This window comes from Ambystoma mexicanum, chromosome 13 (assembly GCF_040938575.1).
Source record: "Ambystoma mexicanum isolate Mex_15411 chromosome 13, UKY_AmexF1_1, whole genome shotgun sequence".
In the NCBI taxonomy this organism is placed as follows: domain Eukaryota; kingdom Metazoa; phylum Chordata; class Amphibia; order Caudata; family Ambystomatidae; genus Ambystoma; species Ambystoma mexicanum.
Window position 1 is genome coordinate 633,188,769 of NC_090938.1, and position 16,884 is coordinate 633,205,652.

At 46.9% G+C, this 16,884-nt stretch overlaps 1 protein-coding gene across 3 annotated transcripts in view; it reads right to left on the reverse strand.

Moving 5' to 3' along the window:
- The window catches only part of RARA (retinoic acid receptor alpha), a 513,885-nt gene that overhangs the window by 63,515 nt on the left and 433,486 nt on the right, over positions 1 to 16,884 (reverse strand). For 2 of the 3 annotated variants that reach the window (XM_069634570.1, XM_069634571.1), the window contains one exon: positions 21 to 169. In XM_069634570.1, coding sequence (XP_069490671.1) covers positions 21 to 169 — 149 coding nt within the window. Of the gene's footprint in view, positions 1 to 20; positions 170 to 12,412; positions 12,431 to 16,884 lie in introns of those variants that run through there. The other variant, XM_069634572.1, reaches the window with a different exon arrangement.

Here is a 16,884-nt window from a genome sequence, read left to right on the forward strand (position 1 = left end):
ACAGCAGTGACGTCACTTACCTTGCACCCTTCACACGCGCTGACACCATAATGGTAACCCGAAGACTTGTCCTGGCACACAAAGCAGGGCTTGTAGATCCGAGGCAAAGGGGGCGGCGATGGGGGGCTGGGCACAATCTCTTCCGAGCTGGTACTCTGCGTTTCTATCGCTGGGAAGGAAAATACAGGGCAAACTGTTACTTAAATATTTTTTCATCTACCAAATAATCACACTATAATAAAACAGCATCACTACTCAATTATTGTGTGTTGTGCATGGAAGCCTGGGCCATCTGTTTGCATTTCCAAATGCTGGATCCCCTTCTGTGATGGAGGTCGCTATCAACTGCTAAAACGTCACAGCAGAGGATACAGCATTTCCTGTCAGGTAGATTTGATTCCTTTTTAGGGTAGAGAACTTTGGGACTCCCTTATGGAAATACCGCCAAATCCATTTATCATTCCCAACACTTGCAAATCTGCCCGATTATGAGTGGGGTAAGGGCAGCTTTGACCCCCAGGACTAAACTGAGGATTTGGGGAATTTACCACTAGCGGCAATTATTCCCACCTTAAATCCTCCAAGTGCAGGAGGTATTTCTTCCACTTTACCCTCAAACTTAACCAATTACAATAGTGCTCAGTGGCAGCGTGCTCGCCTTGGAAGCAAGACGACGTAGAGCAACACAGGTTTGATCCCCGGTGCGCCCTTAGAAACCTCTGGGTATTAAGCGCATTATAAATAACCAATTAGCAATTACAACTGAACTTTTCTGCCATTTTTCCAGCACGGCCAAACTTGTAATGAGGCCTTTGGTTTTTTGTCTGGTGTGTATATAGTCCTTCGCGCTTCCCCTCTACACCCCCTGTTATGCGGGGTGCTATGGGGTGCGACCCGTCTATCTTTCTTTAGGTATTTGTAGAGCGTTTAGCACCGAAATGGTGTCAAATAAAACAAATGACAGATGGGAAGCTTCCAACTCCAGGGTGAATTTGACCTTGTGGTTCTGGGCGACGACATAGACAGCGTGGGCTTCACTCGCAGATGTCGCCCGGAACCCCAGATGGCGGCAGCTATCCATGTCATACCTTATTGCAGGCGGCTTGCGAGGGGCGAGGCTTGCTGCCACAGCCAGCTCGCAGCGCGGTAGGCATCATGCCACTCGCTTGGCCTTCTCTAATAATGAACGCACAGACTAGCGTTGTACATTCCGCTCTTCTGAACTGGATTCCTCTGGCCATCCACAGCTGCTCGTGGATAAGGAGGTCTTTGCGACGGCTCCCTTCTTCAGTGGAGTACAGGGACGCAGACCTCCATCTGCTTGAAATTCTTTTTAGAGCCAGAAAGCCGGATTTTAAAATGCCCCTTAATGAGCTTCTAGGAGACAACCACGGCAGCCACATCTTCAAGGGTGGTGAGGAGAGGAGCGCTGCAGCCACAGACACGGAAAAATAATCAGGAGGCAGACACTGCAGGCCAGGCGAGGAGAAAGCATTAAGGAGGCCCCCACTGCAGTCCATTCCATAGGTGACGGATGAAAATTACCACTGACGCCCAAAGTGATGGATCCCACATGGCCGAGGAAACAACCACTAACACCAAGCACACTACAGAGGAGGCAGCCACGTCCCACAGGACTGAAACAACTGAGGTGACAATCACAGCGGCACCTGGTGGGTACCCGATCACAGACGAGACGAGACACTGCTGCCATCCTCTCCAGCACCACATCATTGTGGATAGAAACCAGCGGAGACAACCACTGCAACACAGGCCAGAGGATTGCACATCACAGAGTCATGGAGGAACCCTGCACATCACCAAGGAGACCACCAGTGCAACACAGGCCAAAGGATTGCACATCACATCGAGTCATGGAGGAACCCTGCACATCACCAAGGAGACCACCAGTGCAACACAGGCCAAAGGGTTGCACATCACAGAGTCATGGAGGAACCCTGCACATCACCAAGGAGACCACCAGTGCACCACAGGCCAAAGGATTGCACATCACAGAGTCATGGAGGAACCCCACATACCACTAAGGAGACCACCAGTGCAACACAGGCCAAAGGGTTGCACATCACATCGAGTCATGGAGGAACCCTGCACATCACCAAGGAGACCACCAGTGCAACACAGGCCAAAGGGTTGCACATCACAGAGTCATGGAGGAACCCTGCACATCACCAAGGAGACCACCAGTGCACCACAGGCCAAAGGATTGCACATCACAGAGTCATGGAGGAACCCCACATACCACTAAGGAGACCACCAGTGCAACACAGGCCAAAGGGTTGCACATCACAGAGTCATGGAGGAACCCTGCACATCACCAAGGAGACCACCAGTGCAACACAGGTCAAAGGATTGCACATCACAGAGTCATGGAGGAACCCTGCACTTCACCAAGGAGACCACCAGTGCAACACAGGCCAAAGGATTGCACATCACAGTCATGGAGGAACCCCCCAGCCCCCACTGCAGCACTAGCCAGTGCATATCATATCACCAAGGAGACCTCCAATGCAACACAGGCCAAAGGATTGCACATCACACCCACCACTGCAGCACTAGCCAGAGCATAGCATATCACTAAGGGGACCGCCAATGCAACACAGGCCAAAGGATTGCACATCGCAGAGTTGTGGAGGTACCCTGCATATCACTAAGGAGACCACCAGTGCAACACAGGCCAAAGGGTTGCACATCACATCGAGTCATCCCTGCACATCACCAAGGAGACCACTAGTGCAACACAGGCCAAAGGATTGCACATCACAGAGTCATGGAGGAACCCTGCACATCACTAAGGAGACCACCAATGCAACACAGGCCAAAGGGTTGCACATCACAGAGTCATGGAGGAACCCTGCACATCACCAAGGAGACCACCAGTGCAACACAGGCCAAATGATTGCACATCACAGAGTCATGGAGGAACCCTGCACATTACCAAGGAGACCACCAGTGCAACACAGGCCAAAGGGTTGCACATCACAGAGTCATGGAGGAACCCCACATACCACTAAGGAGACCGCCAATGCAACACAGCTCAAAGGCAAAGGGTTGCACATCACAGAGTCATGGAGGAACCCTGCACATCACCAAGGAGACCACCAGTGCAACACAGGTCAAAGGATTGCACATCACAGAGTCATGGAGGAACCCTGCACATTACCAAGGAGACCACCAGTACAACACAGGCCAAAGGATTGCACATCACAGTCATGGAGGAACTCCCCAGCCTCCACTGCAGCACTAGCCAGTGCATAGCATATCACCAAGGGGACCTCCAATGCAACACAGGCCAAAGGATTGCACATCACACCCACCACTGCAGCACTAACCAGAGCATAGCATATCACTAAGGAGACCGCCAATGCAACACAGGCCAAAGGATTGCACATCGCAGAGTCGTGGAGGTACCCTGCATATCACTAAGGAGACCACCAGTGCAACACAGGCCAAAGGATTGCACTTCACAGTCATGGAGGAACCCCTCCCCCAGCCTCCACTGCAGCACTAGCCAGTGCATAGCATATCACCAAGGAGAAGACTTCAATGCAACACAGGCCAAAGGATTGCACATCACAGAGTCATGGAGAAACGCCCACTGCAACACAAGCCAGAGGTTGGCAAACTAGCAGCATCAGCCAGAGGATAACATCACTGAGAAAAAGAAACGCTGACACGTAAAAGGATTGCAGAGCAGAAAGGATGACAACCACTACAACAAAGCAGTTATTCTTCGCTATACATGTATGTAATATAACTCATGAACTTCAGTGGTCCTGGGATGAGACCGTACTGTTAACTCAGGAGTCCCCACCTAGATGTCACTCAGAATGTCGTTTGTGATGTCATTGTTGATTCCTTCCGTGATCTGGGCCGAGGAACTCGAGAGGGAACTCGAGTTAAGATGATCGTCACTTCCCAGACTCGCTGCAATGGGTTTTGTTGCAATGGTTCAAATCATCGTAACTCTGTCCTGACTAAAGTTATGTTGAACCAATTTACAAAAAAAGACTGAGGCCAACTGGCCATGGCCTACTTAAAGCCGTTACTCATATCCCTCTCTGCCCAGTATCTACCAGATCCCACCAGCCATGGCCTTCGCCCATGTCTACTTTGCAAAAATTGGACCAAAGGACCGCGGGCCACTGGCTATGATCTTTAGCAGTGTCCACTGTCCCCACTGCACCGATTAGGCTAAAAGACCTGGGCCAGTGGGCCTGGCCTACAGGCGATATCCCATAGCCAATATCCCTATCAGATGCCCATGCAATTCGCCCATTCTTAATCATCTGATAAAAGCATGTGCATCCCACAAGAATCCATCATAAATGTTGTCTGCAAGCATAGTTTGCAGATGGCATTTCTATTTAAAGAGAGAAAAAGAATGGTAAAGTCAGTTTTGCCTTGTTTTACCCTTCACATTTAAACTCTATTTTGAAAATGTTATTGCAAACAGGGGAGGCAACAATGACCCACTTGGTCTTTTGGCATATATTTTGAAAATTGTTTTTTTGGGACCCTCACATATAATCCCCTTAAATTTACTGCAAAATGTCTGATTTTATTGCAAAAACAGCTTGTGCCGATGAATAAACAAGATGGCGGTTTTTCATTTCTGAAAATCCCAAGATGCTGCAAAGGAGACATGGAAAAAAAAATAGAACCGAGGGCACCTCATTCTCTGTCATTTTTTAAAAAACAATACTGGATGGATTTACTCCAGACAAAGAAAAGGCACATTTGCGTTGCTTTGTGCTATCGTGTTTATTATTTGGTCGCAATCCTTTCAGCGGTTTTCGCGCTATGGGAGTTTAATGGAAGCACCCTTTTCTCTATGGGGGAAAGGAATTGGAGTAGGCCGAAAACAGCTTTTCTTTTTTTTTTTCTTAATCACTTTTGAACAATTTAACGATTTATTTTCTAGTTTAGAGGGGCCCTGGCCACAGATTTTTATTTTCTCCCACCCAACCCCCCAGAGAGTTGGGGGCAGATCTATCTCCTCGGCTGCGGCCTCCCTCTGGAACAGCCACCCTGCCTCCCTCAAACTTGAGCAGAACCACCTCCGGTTCCGGCAGCAACTGAAGACCTTCCTTTTTGCTTCCGTTTTCTCTCTTCCTCTCCCCTACTGATGCACCCGACAGCTCCGCGCACGGGTAACGCTCTGAACTCGGGCCCAGGCTCCGCATGTCCAGTTGCCCTTGCACTGCCTCTGGGCTCCTCAGCACCTAAGGTCTGTATCTGCAACCCTACAGTCCCTTCTCACTGCGCTTATGAGCCACCCGCTGGCTGCACTTGTGAGTTAACTGCACTTCCCCTTTCCTCTCCCCCCTGGCACGTCTCCCCTTACCTCTTCCCCGCACTTGTGCGATCTGAATGACACAAGGCCTATTAAGATCGCTATTTTGTCCTTCCTTGTTTCCCTCCTCCTTGGCTTGTCGCGTCTAAAAAAACTTGTGTAAAGGCGTGTTATGAATACCACATCATATCATAGTGGGTTCTCCAGCCAGAGCCATGGAATGGGAACGATGCTCAAGAGCGCAGAATGTGCAGGGATCCAGGTCTGCAAGCGTTGGTTCTCGAAAATGTCCTCCACTGAAACTCCCTTCAACCCGAGCCCGCAAAGGCAATGGGTGAGAATCATGGGAGTTGTAGTCCAAAGCACCCGGAGAGCTCAGGTTGCAGACTCATGGCTCAGGGCTTTAAAAGTGGCACACTCCACCATCGCCAGGCAGGAACCTGCCATGTAAGGCCTCTTGGTCACTGCAACTTAATTTGGTGCAATCTGTGTCTTCAAGACACGGGATGGGCCTCTCCTGCCAGACTAGCTGCTTCACCCATGCAAGTAGGAAGGTGGCATCCCCTAGGACTGGGCGCTGGCTAAAAGCTTCTGTGGACATGCCTCGTGGCAGTTTGTAGTTAAAAGAAGCTCGTTGTAGTTAGGAGTTATTATTCTCTGTAAGTTCATTAGGAGTATTATTCTCTATATGTTCACATAAGTTATTGTTACTCTGTAGATGTTCTTCATGGAGTGATTGTTATGGTGATGCAGCTATTCGTTTTAAATGGAAAAAACCTCAGTGACATCGTGGTCCAGATCCATTCCACCGCAACCTCTTGGTGACTGGTGGCAGTTGGAGGCTTGCGTGATGGCTGCGGGGTGTACATATAAGCATCTCCTTCACACCAGAGTGCCTCAGGTACAATCAATTTAAACCTCTTGCTGCCAAACCCTGGGGTCACCGTTTGGTCATCTACCCACGCCCTTACTTATTACTCGCTATGGACACCTCTTGGGGTGCTTCCTCTTCACTGCCCTGGAACAGGGGACCATGGAGTCACCCCCCTCCCCTCCGCCAACCACTAAAGGACTCGGGGTCCCTACAAGACCGCCGAAAACACTGTAGGGAAAGAACGAACTCCCAATATCTAGAGGATTTTCGGGGCACGGCCAGAGCTCCCTTCAAATCCCCCCCCACCCCCCACCTCCCGCCCAGTCACAAACCCACGGCAGCGACAGAGGAAATGCTGCGTCACACGCCCCCGCGCTGAGCCTAAGCCGAAAGCGGCTCAGAAGGCACGCTGGCCCGGCTAATCAGAGAGACGGGAGAGGCGGCTATCGGAGGAACGCAGACTATAGCAGACTGCAGGCTCTGCGTGGGGAGAGTGGGAGCGGCCGGCAGCTGTTCGCGCGCTATCAGCTTTCAGCCTGACCCAGTCCTGCATCTCAAGGCCCGGGCCTGGCGAGGAGAGGCGCTGAACTTACACTTTCACAAGCGCGCATGGTATCCCCCCCCCCTACTGACTCTTGCACCCGTGCTCCACTGCTCTGGAATATATGATCACGGGTGTGACTGACTGCGAGGCTGGCATACAACAGAGGTCGATTTCTTCACTGGGGTGGATGCCAGTAACCACTTATGTGAGAGGTTGGTCTAGATGAGCGCAAGACCAACCAACCAACTTGTACTTGAGGAGACTAAGAAGATGGGTTTCAAAGCTGAAAGCTTGTATCACGCTTATCCTGTGCGCCGAGGTGAGTGCGACTAGGAACGAAAACCAATACGTCACAAATTTCTAGTAAGCGGAGGCAAAAGTTTCAAAGAGATTGTGAACCTGAGTAGAAGGAACAATATTCGAGCCCTAGGTTGGATGTGGAGATGAAGCTTCTTTGGGACACAAATTCCCTTTGATCTCTGGGTTGGCCGGCGTAAAGTCCTCCAGCGCTATGGTACTGGCGGCATAAAGAGCCAAGAGTCCATATCCATCCCAGACTTGGCCAGATGGGATGTGAAGGGAAGAATGTCTGGGCAGTTTGCCTTCAGTTGTGTTGATTCCCATTCTCTGGGAGCCAATGGATCTAGTCCCTTTGTTCGCATGCTGCTTCCTAGTGGAAGACTTCCGGGCTGCTGTGGTCACTTCTATAGCCTCTCCCGACAATCGCACCATCCCAAAAGTAAAGTTCTTCGGAACCAAGGTGATCCGCTCAGCAACTGAGGGGCAAAGAGTCAGCCCTTCCTTCTGCTAGAGGTGGTCTTGCTGGGGAGGAAGTTGAGGCATCTGGGCAGTCAGGGACAATCAGGCCCTATGGCAGTTGCCACTACATTTGAGCAACACCTTCAAAAAGAGAAGGAGGAAAGGCATACAGACCCCCCCAGCGGATCCTTGCCCTCTGCTCTCCGGGAGACATTGCTTTTCCAGATGATTGTCAATACATCCAGACATGGGGTGCCCCTCTGCTCAAAGATCTTGCGGACAACACTGGTCAAACGCTCCCATTTTCATGCGATCGAAGTAAAATATTCTCTTTTTGACTGATGCCAGACTCCTCAGACACTAATACTAGGTGGTCTTGCTAGCCCATTCTTTATGGGATTTGATTGATCAACCTTGGAAGGATGAAAGGCTAAGTCAGCCCAGCAGAAGGATTTAAAGTTGGGAAGTGCAGGTTACTCTCAAAGCTCATGTCGGAGAACAATTCTCAACTACCTGCTTTGCTATGGAAAACCTTCACTATGGTACAGTGGGAGAGAGGGAGCGAAAGACAGCGAGCCAGAGAGAGAGATATTGAGATTATAAGTCTTGTCCCCCTGCTCGTTGAGGTAGAACATTGAAGTATTGTCATTGTAGATCAAACAACAAGAAACACATCCAGGATCCCTGATCCTAAAGACCCCAAGTATCATAACATTCATGCCACACCCATAGGGGGGGGGGAGAGTATTGTTATGAATGTAGTGAGGTCTGGCTTGTAAAAAGTCTCGCCCTTCCCCATAACAAAAGAAGTTTGTCTTTTCATCTACCCGCGAAATACCGCCCATCTTGACCAGGTTTGAAACCGGGATCACAGGGTGCTCTGTTGGGTCTCTTGATCATATTCCATGTATAACATTATATGTTGGTGTAACAGGACACAAGAAGAAATCATGCCCCACACGCCATGAAAGGTGAGATCCATCATTGAGGGAGCTTGTAAGTAACATTTCTCCACCAGTTTTCTGCAGAGCTTGAATTCTGCCCCAGGGAGGAAAGCTCTCCCATGCTGTGAGTCCCAGATGAGACCAATGTAGATTTCTGGACACTGACCCAATGTCCCAAAGAGAACACAAGAGTCAAGGTTAACGCCACACAGTGATCAGACATGAGAGGAGCGCCCTGCAAGAAAAATGCGCACGCACATTAATGGTAGGGGTGCTAAACATTGCAAGCATATGGTGCTGCTGATCAGATTCTGTGCACACCATCTCGCAAGAAACGTAGGCTGATGGGGTCGGGATCACGCGCGATTGGTGGATCAGCGTTGGGCATGGACATGCACGCTCCCAGTGCAATATTTTTCAATAATTATCGCTGATTTGCATCCTTTGCTGCCTCCATCTCCATAAGTACACAGCAAAGGGGATGGGTTGTGGGCGTGTGTGCACTACAAAGTGTGACAACACTTACAGGCCAACCGGAAATACTTGGCCAATCGCTCTAACATTATGTGAAGAATCCTGCAGATCCCTCACTGGAACCCTGCCTAAAGTCTCCTGGTGGCATGAAGAAGGATGATACCTGATCCTCCCGCTGTACAGCACCCCCCGGGCTGGGATCACCTGGGAGAAGGCAGGGGCCAGGGTGGTGAAGAGATTCCGTGGGGTGAGACACAGTATTTTTCCTCTGGAAGGAAGAACCTTCCCAAGGTATCAAAAGAGGTAATGGCTTATTGCCATTTTAATGTCATTGACCCTTATATTAAAACGAATGGTATGGACACAAATATTGTAAAATCTGAACAAGCCTTGCCAAGGGAAAGATCCTTTTAGTTATTCCAAACTAAACACATTCCTCACTCCCAAGGGTATAATGTAAGGAAATATGGAAATGTTGTCTTCAATAAATTACCTTCCTCTGTAACAGTTAATTCTCAGAGTCCATATTTTAATGAGTTTAGAGAAAATAAAAATACCCTTAAAAATAACTCAATTGACAAGAAACACGGTTACAGAAAGGAACTAAAAGTCACAGAATCCTAGAAGTACTGAGACGAGAAGGGGCTGAAGAGGCATGCAGTTGTAACAGTCAGGCAATGAAGCCCAACAGCCGTTGCAGTAGTGGGGCAATTGAAACTAACAGCTCACACCCGAAGGAACCTGGGAGGCATAAAAGGTCCCCTCAGGTGCAGGCAATAAGAGGAGAAGGAGTAGAAGGAGCTGGAACTGTGAATGGAGTGAAAACCATAGCAGTAGTAGCAGGAAGAAGGCACAAATCTGGCAAACCAAGCAGACGTGGGAACACAAGGGGGACGCAGGAATGACGAGACAGCAGAATTCACTTGCATGTTCTGAGAGAGTCTTGTTTCCCCAAACTCTTAAGTGCAGAGGCTGCTCAGTGGAAGACGTGCACGGGAGCTGGTTTTCCACATGCAAGCCTGATTGCTGCGGCTGCCGTGCAGAGACTTTGCTGGAGACTGAGACGAGGAGCAGTTTTCAAGCCTCAGGCATTAGGAGCAAGAAAGGCTTCAAAAACATGTGGCCAGACCGGAGACACCTTCACAGAGGAAGGGTGTGGGTCCTAAGGAAGTCAGAAGCAGCAGAAGTCGGGAAAGCAGTGTGACCCCCAGAGGAAGTGTCAGAGAGCCCAGTGAGTGAAGTACAGATTTCTAAAACATTGCGCAAGCATGGCTGGTAACAGTATCCAGCTCTGTGATAACTCACCTAAGAATTAAAGCGAGTAAAACATTTGTTGAATCTAAAATGTCAGCACAATGGAAATGTAGCACTTGCGTGTAATCTGGAAGTTCCTAAAAACCGTTGTTCAATTATTAAAGAGACTGTTTCTACCTGGAGGAGTGGTCGCGTGTCTCCAATTAAGGGAGTGAACGCTGCAGAGACCATTACTGAATACTAAGCGCTGACAATACAATTGTGGGAACCTTTAATCTGTGAAAAGTACATCAAGGGGTGGTTTTGTGTGCCAAATTATGAGTCTTAAAGAAAGATTTAACTCTTTCACTCGTCCAGGAATACAATCTTGTACCAATCTTTAAATCTTGAAAATGATATCAAGACAAGGTCACCTGTGCCTAATTGTGTTTCCTACAGAAAGACTGAATCCTATAATATACTTGAATGCAACGTACCTTTCAATTATAAGAGGTTTCAGAAAACAAGCATTACCCATGCCAAGAGGTGCCCGATACTAACAACAAAACCAAACTTTCTCAGAGCTAAAGAACAATTCAGCTGTACTGTGAAGTTACTAACAGTTAATTGACCTAAAACAACAGCATGCAAGCATTACCTGAACCCAAGAGCGGCACCAAGGCTTCTGTGTAATTGGTTGGGCTGATAGTTGGCACAAAGGTGCAATTAAAGTGGGGGAAAGGGGGCTGGCAAGACTATTCTGAAGCAGACTCAACCTGTAGTGCCCAAGACTGTGGAAGCCAGAGATAAGTGAGTCTTGAAGGCAAACTGAGGTTGATATACTGGCAGATAGACAAGAGAGGCAAAGAGGCTAACCCTTTGAAGAAACGTTTTCAGAGGAAGAGTGCCTTGCCTACCTGAAGAGGTGGAAGTGCTTTACAATATATCTTGTTGAAGACTTTCTAAAAGTACAATTCATTGAAGCCAGGGTAGTAGTCCAAAACACAGAATCTGTGGTGGTATGAATGGTTGTCAGTAGATGCAACTTTGCAGTTGTCCAAACAAAGTAGAATATTGTCGGACAAATATGACTGTTCTCATGGTGAAGCAAGTAGAACTGTAGTATTTTAAGTGGAAGCAGCAGCACTAAGAAGTCATCCTGACAAACATACCATTGTAAATACTAAAACTGGAATCCTAATTGTTAATCAATAACTGTGTATCATTGGTGTATGGATATTACATTTTCTCTTGAACTTTAGCAAATTTTCTCAAAGAGGTGACAAAGCATCATGGCCAGGATTACCATTGGGGCCATTTTTCTAGAAGTGGAAGGTGGATATTTTACCCAAGAGAGGAGACTGTTGTCAGTGGAATTTTGGCTGATTAATTTTTTACTTTGACTTTGAAACATCAAGAACTGATTCAAGACATTTATTTCTTTGGTTGAGGGTTTGCAGAAGTGACTTTGAATCCTAGGTGACAGGGAAATTGCTCAGGACATGTGAAGGTCATTCAGGAACTGTAAACGTTCATGTAATTGAATTGCCATATCATTTCTTTATTTGTTTGTCGTTTAGTGTGAGGGTCAGTTATCCTGTGTTAGAGTGTGTTCCCTTAGCTCTGAAGACTAGGCAGGGAATTCCTTAGCAGAAGTAGGGATAGTTTTGATTAATTTTCTTTAACAATAAAATGGCATAGTTTGAGAAATCCTTAAGCAGTTGTCCGACTTGCATTACAGACACATCACAATTATTCCCATCACAATCCCTTAGATTTAAGGGATTTATTTCCACAACACTGCATGGAAAGGGGTAGAGCACTAGGAAGGTTGGCAAGGAATTGAGGGGCAGCTGAGTAATGGGCAGGCTATGTAAGGGAAAATGGTCCAGGTGCCTGGCGTGGACACTTCAGGGCACTAGGGAGGTTGGTGAGGGAGAGTGAGCACGAGAGTAAGTGGAAGGTGCGGTAAGGGAAATACACAGACCACATTCCTGGTACACAAAACATTATAGAGGTTGTGTGTGGGGGAGGGAGAGGCAGATCTTCAGACCTGAAACAGCAAAGAATCCAGTGTCCTCCACTTCCAATAAATACCCCTCCAAACCCTCCCCCACTGTGCCTTGAGACTCCAGAAAAGATGCACCAAATTCAGGAAAGCCTTGAAAACCTACTCTTTAAAAAGACAGACATCTACAAGACCAATGACCTGAATTCACCCGCAGCTGCACTTGTGTTATTTAATACATGCAGACGAATGAATGCCATACCTCTTTCGTTTTTAGGAATGTGGCCTCCGGTCTGGCTGTGAACAAGCCGGCGGTCTCTGTTCCTAAAAGTACAACAATTAGCGCAATGTATGAATATCACTAAACCTTCATAGGGCACAAATGTACCCCTTTGCAGAGAAATCGCTCTTTTTCTAGCCATTTCAATACATTTAATACATTTTGTTTTAGTCACTCTAAGTAGGTCATTTTATAGAGGATTATAATTTGACGGTAGGGCCCAGTACGTCAGCAATCGGATGTAGCCAGGATCCTGCCCACAAATGTTCATCATTTGCACAGCGGAGTGCAAAAGTTTTGTCCTGCACTTTTGCACAGAGTTTACAATGGTTCCCTCTGGAGTCCGCCTGCTTCATGATAGCACATAAAACCTGCAGGCTCCATACAGATGCCCAGCATTTGCACCGGCATGAAAATGCATGCTGGTGCAAATTGTGGGGCATTTGTCTGGCAGAGAGGAAGGGAGGCGGTGGGTGCGCAAGTCGTATTCCTCTCCACCAAAAAATTGTAGGATAATGGGGCGTGAGTGACTGGAAAGCATAAAAGCTGTATGCAAGGCATCGACACCTTCCATTCACGTGTTACACCCCTGTATAAAATGGTCTCTTTAGTATTTCCTTTGTGCCTTTCGATGTCTTCGAACGTGAAAACGAGTGTATGAAGAATATACCTGCAACAGAAATATGTATGTTTTTGCTGGCAAATTCCTGTTTGGGTCAAGTGTGGCTCCATTTTATGCTGGTTTGAACCCCGCTCTGCGCTAATGCACCTGTCCCCCCCTACTCTCCTTTATACTCCTTCAGCCACACCTTGCGCCCTGAAGCGCACAAAAACCAAATGTTAGTGATTTACAGCACAGTATGCCGGATGAGGTGTGCAAGGCGCTTTTACAATCTGCTACTTAAAGTATGTGAAATTAAAATGAACGAAAATCCTGATAATCCTCTAGCTGTAACAGTAGGAGTAATCAATTGTAACGATCACTGTGCATCATCTGGAACCAAGCAAATGTATCTAAATGAATGTATTTAAGCATACCTCCTTGGGCCACTTATTGTAACCCGCAAGCAAGCCTTCTTAATATTTCCTTATAGCGCCTCGTTACCTGTGGGCTGTAGTGCGCTCTACAAATACTAAATAAATAAATAAATCACAGCAGTGCGACTATATTATAATCTCTTGATCGTTTGGAAACCACAACTAGCCCATTTTATTATAGAGATGAAGTTCTAACTGACTGAAAGCATTTACAAAGCACACTTTACCCCAAAAGGACCCTGGGTGCCGACTTCACAACTGGCAGATTATATATGATTATCATCACAGTAGGACGATATTAAAATCCTATGTTTGTTGGGTCAGAATAAAGGAAGTGGGCCTAGTGGGAGTCTGGCTTCAGCTTTCCCAGGCCCATCCCTGCTAAAATGGAAAAAAGCTTTGAGTGGACTCCAATTACTTTTTCGAGAGAAGAATATTTTATTTTATTTAAATATCGAAACGTCCACTTTGGGGATATTCCATCCTTGTAGGGATGAAACGGTATAACGGTATACTGTTAAAGATACCGTGAACAACTTAATTGAACAATAATAACCGTCACGTTGTTTACACTGGTATACCGTTGATACCGTTAAGTGTGCTTTTCTGATTGAGAAAGGCTGCAGTAAGCAAGTGCTGCGCAGTCTTGGTCTTGCACTGTTGGATGTGCCGTCTGCCAAGGGGGCCTTGTTTGGCAGACAAGAGCATAGGGAAAGTGAGGCCACATTAGTAAATGCAGCTTTGCTGCTGTGACTGCTCTTTCTCTGTGGTCGGGTCAAAGATCAGCCGACTTTGCGCAAATTGTGTTGAAAACTGTCCAGTGCCTGAACCTTTGTGTTCTCCATGAAAAAGCTGGTAACGATGAGCTGACTGGCTCTACAAGTATACCAGAGACTCCAGTTCATAGACTCCGCCAGACCTGGATTTCATGGGCAAATTAGAACAAAGTTATTTTGTTTCAGGCATTATTTATTTGAAAGGCAGCATACAGATTTTAAACGTTTTCACATGCTGCTCTGCGCTACAGGTCAGATCTTTTATGGTGATGTCCCGATTTTCAATTTGTAATTAGCAAGACCACAGGGACCTCACGAGGGTGAGCTGAGTGCCTGAACTGAAAGCGAGCATTTTATGTAATAAAACGTTCCGTGACTTGCAAAACAGTGGAGCCAGGAGCACTTTGCTTAACAACCACTCAGCAAGGAGGAGCAGAAATGTATCGATTCAGCCTTGCCCAGCATCATGTCCCAGTAGTTCAGTAAGTTAAGGTCCTACTGCACTGAGCAAACACACATTGGAACAGCTCTTGCTCTGGCGCAAATTGTAGAAAAAAGGATGGCCGGTGAAGTCATGCATATCGAATTACTCTCCCCAAGGTTAAGATTCAAGGAACTTAAGTTTCACATGGTCATGGATCGTATAGCCATCCAGTTCTGTTTTATCTTAGAATTCTGGAATTTGTAGTTTTCCCACCAATTTGAAAGATGGGGAACTACACATCCCATAATTCAAAGGGGGGAAGGAACTGGATGCCCTTCTGATGCATGTCCACAAACAACTTTAGCTCTGTAGACCAGGCATGGACTGGCTTTCAGGGCAATAGGCCCATGGCCAAACCAAAAGACGAAATGCTTGTGTGGGACAGTTGTTTGGGTCAAAGTGGGGCACTTTTTTGGCCAAAGTGGGCCTGTTTGATGAGTGACTTCACCATGCGGCTAATAGTTTTGACCTCTGTTGCTGAATAAATATTCTTTTAAATGTACAATTTGCATCACATTTTATCAAAAAGCTCCCCCTGAACACTGGGCCTATCAGTGCTTACTGCTAGTAAATAAACGGCCCCTTCTGTCCTCTGTGTAGATTTGCACATTGGCACTAGAGTTGTTTCTTTGCTTGATCCTTCACCTGCCTTCTGCATATGCACTGGATTCAAGCATGCAGGACAGATGCTACATTTAATTTGAAGTATTCAGAGCAATGGAGGTGAGATATTTCTTATGTCTATTCTCAATTTGTGACACCAGCCATGAAAGCATTCCTCCCTCTGAACTTGCATCACAAGGGTCCTAATGCACTCAGACCTGGGGAAAACGGTAATGATGGGGCTGTGGTGAGGTGGTGGTCTAGGCCATATTTGTGCCGATATGTATTTTAACGTTGTCATTTTCCAAGGTTTCTTTTTTTGCCACTATCTTTAAGAAGGTAAATGAACATGTATTACAAGAATCAAGAAAGAAATCAACAGCACCCACTGAACGCTGTCCCTTTAGGATTACATGGTCAGTGGTGACTCCGACATCAGACCTTTGTAATACACCAGGCAGATGGTAAACAAGCTATAGTGATTAGAACACTATGCAACCTTTCGGTATGTCTGTGTTGGCTATGACATTTTGACAAAAGAAACACAAGGGGCCTCATTACAACCCTGGCGCTGACGGAATGAAGGGGGCCGGTACGGGACCGACCCCCTTCATTCCGTCGGGGCGGATTACGAGGTTCCCTTTGCGGGACCCGCGAGTGGAAGAGGGAGGTAACAACGGGACACTTGTAATGTGCCCGTTGTTACCTCCCTCCCCATTCCCATTGAGCCCTATGGGGGCTCAAATGAGAATGGGGAATGGTTCCTGCAAGGAGGATTTACCGGGTCCACCTATGTCGGAATTACCCGGTAAGTCCCCATTACAGGAACCCGGTAATGGAGCTCGGTTTGGAGGCAGCCATGGTGCTAATAGCACCATGGCTGCCTCCAAACTCGTTATGAGGCCCAATGACATGGGCTTTCAGACCGCACATGAGTGACTTTTATCCCGTTAATGGGATAAAGTTGTCAAAACAAACATTTTGTTGCAGCGAGAGGTCATGATGCCCATGCCATGTGGTTCCAAAAAAATGCAAGTCGAGGCCAATTTTCAAAGCGATGACCTGTGACTGAGCAGCAAGCTCATTGCTCAAAATGTGCATTATAACACTACCACTAGTCACTCTTTCATTCAAGGTGATCAATGAGTGAGCGCCATGAAAGACCAATTCGGTAGCCGCCTTAGATTCCTGGAGGGTTTGCTAAATATGTGCCGAGACAAGTTTCAAAATGCTACCTTGCTACAACTGGAAAATCCTGCCTGCGTATTCGTAAGTTAACTAATAAGCATTGATTTAATAGTAAGTTAAAGAACTTCTAATGCAAAAAGGCAATGTATAAAATAGTTTTTTTTGGTACAAGTAGTTTCAGTTGGTGCAGTTTTGAATGCCTTTCCGTAAACCACACGTGCCTGACACAAAATAAATATGTTAGCAATAGGAAGAATAAATACAGTGCCAAGAAGGAAAAGGATTAACTTTGGGTTGGCGGCTTTGGGGTTTATATATTTATAATGGATAATGTTTTCTAAACATATGACAATGGGGGATTTCCC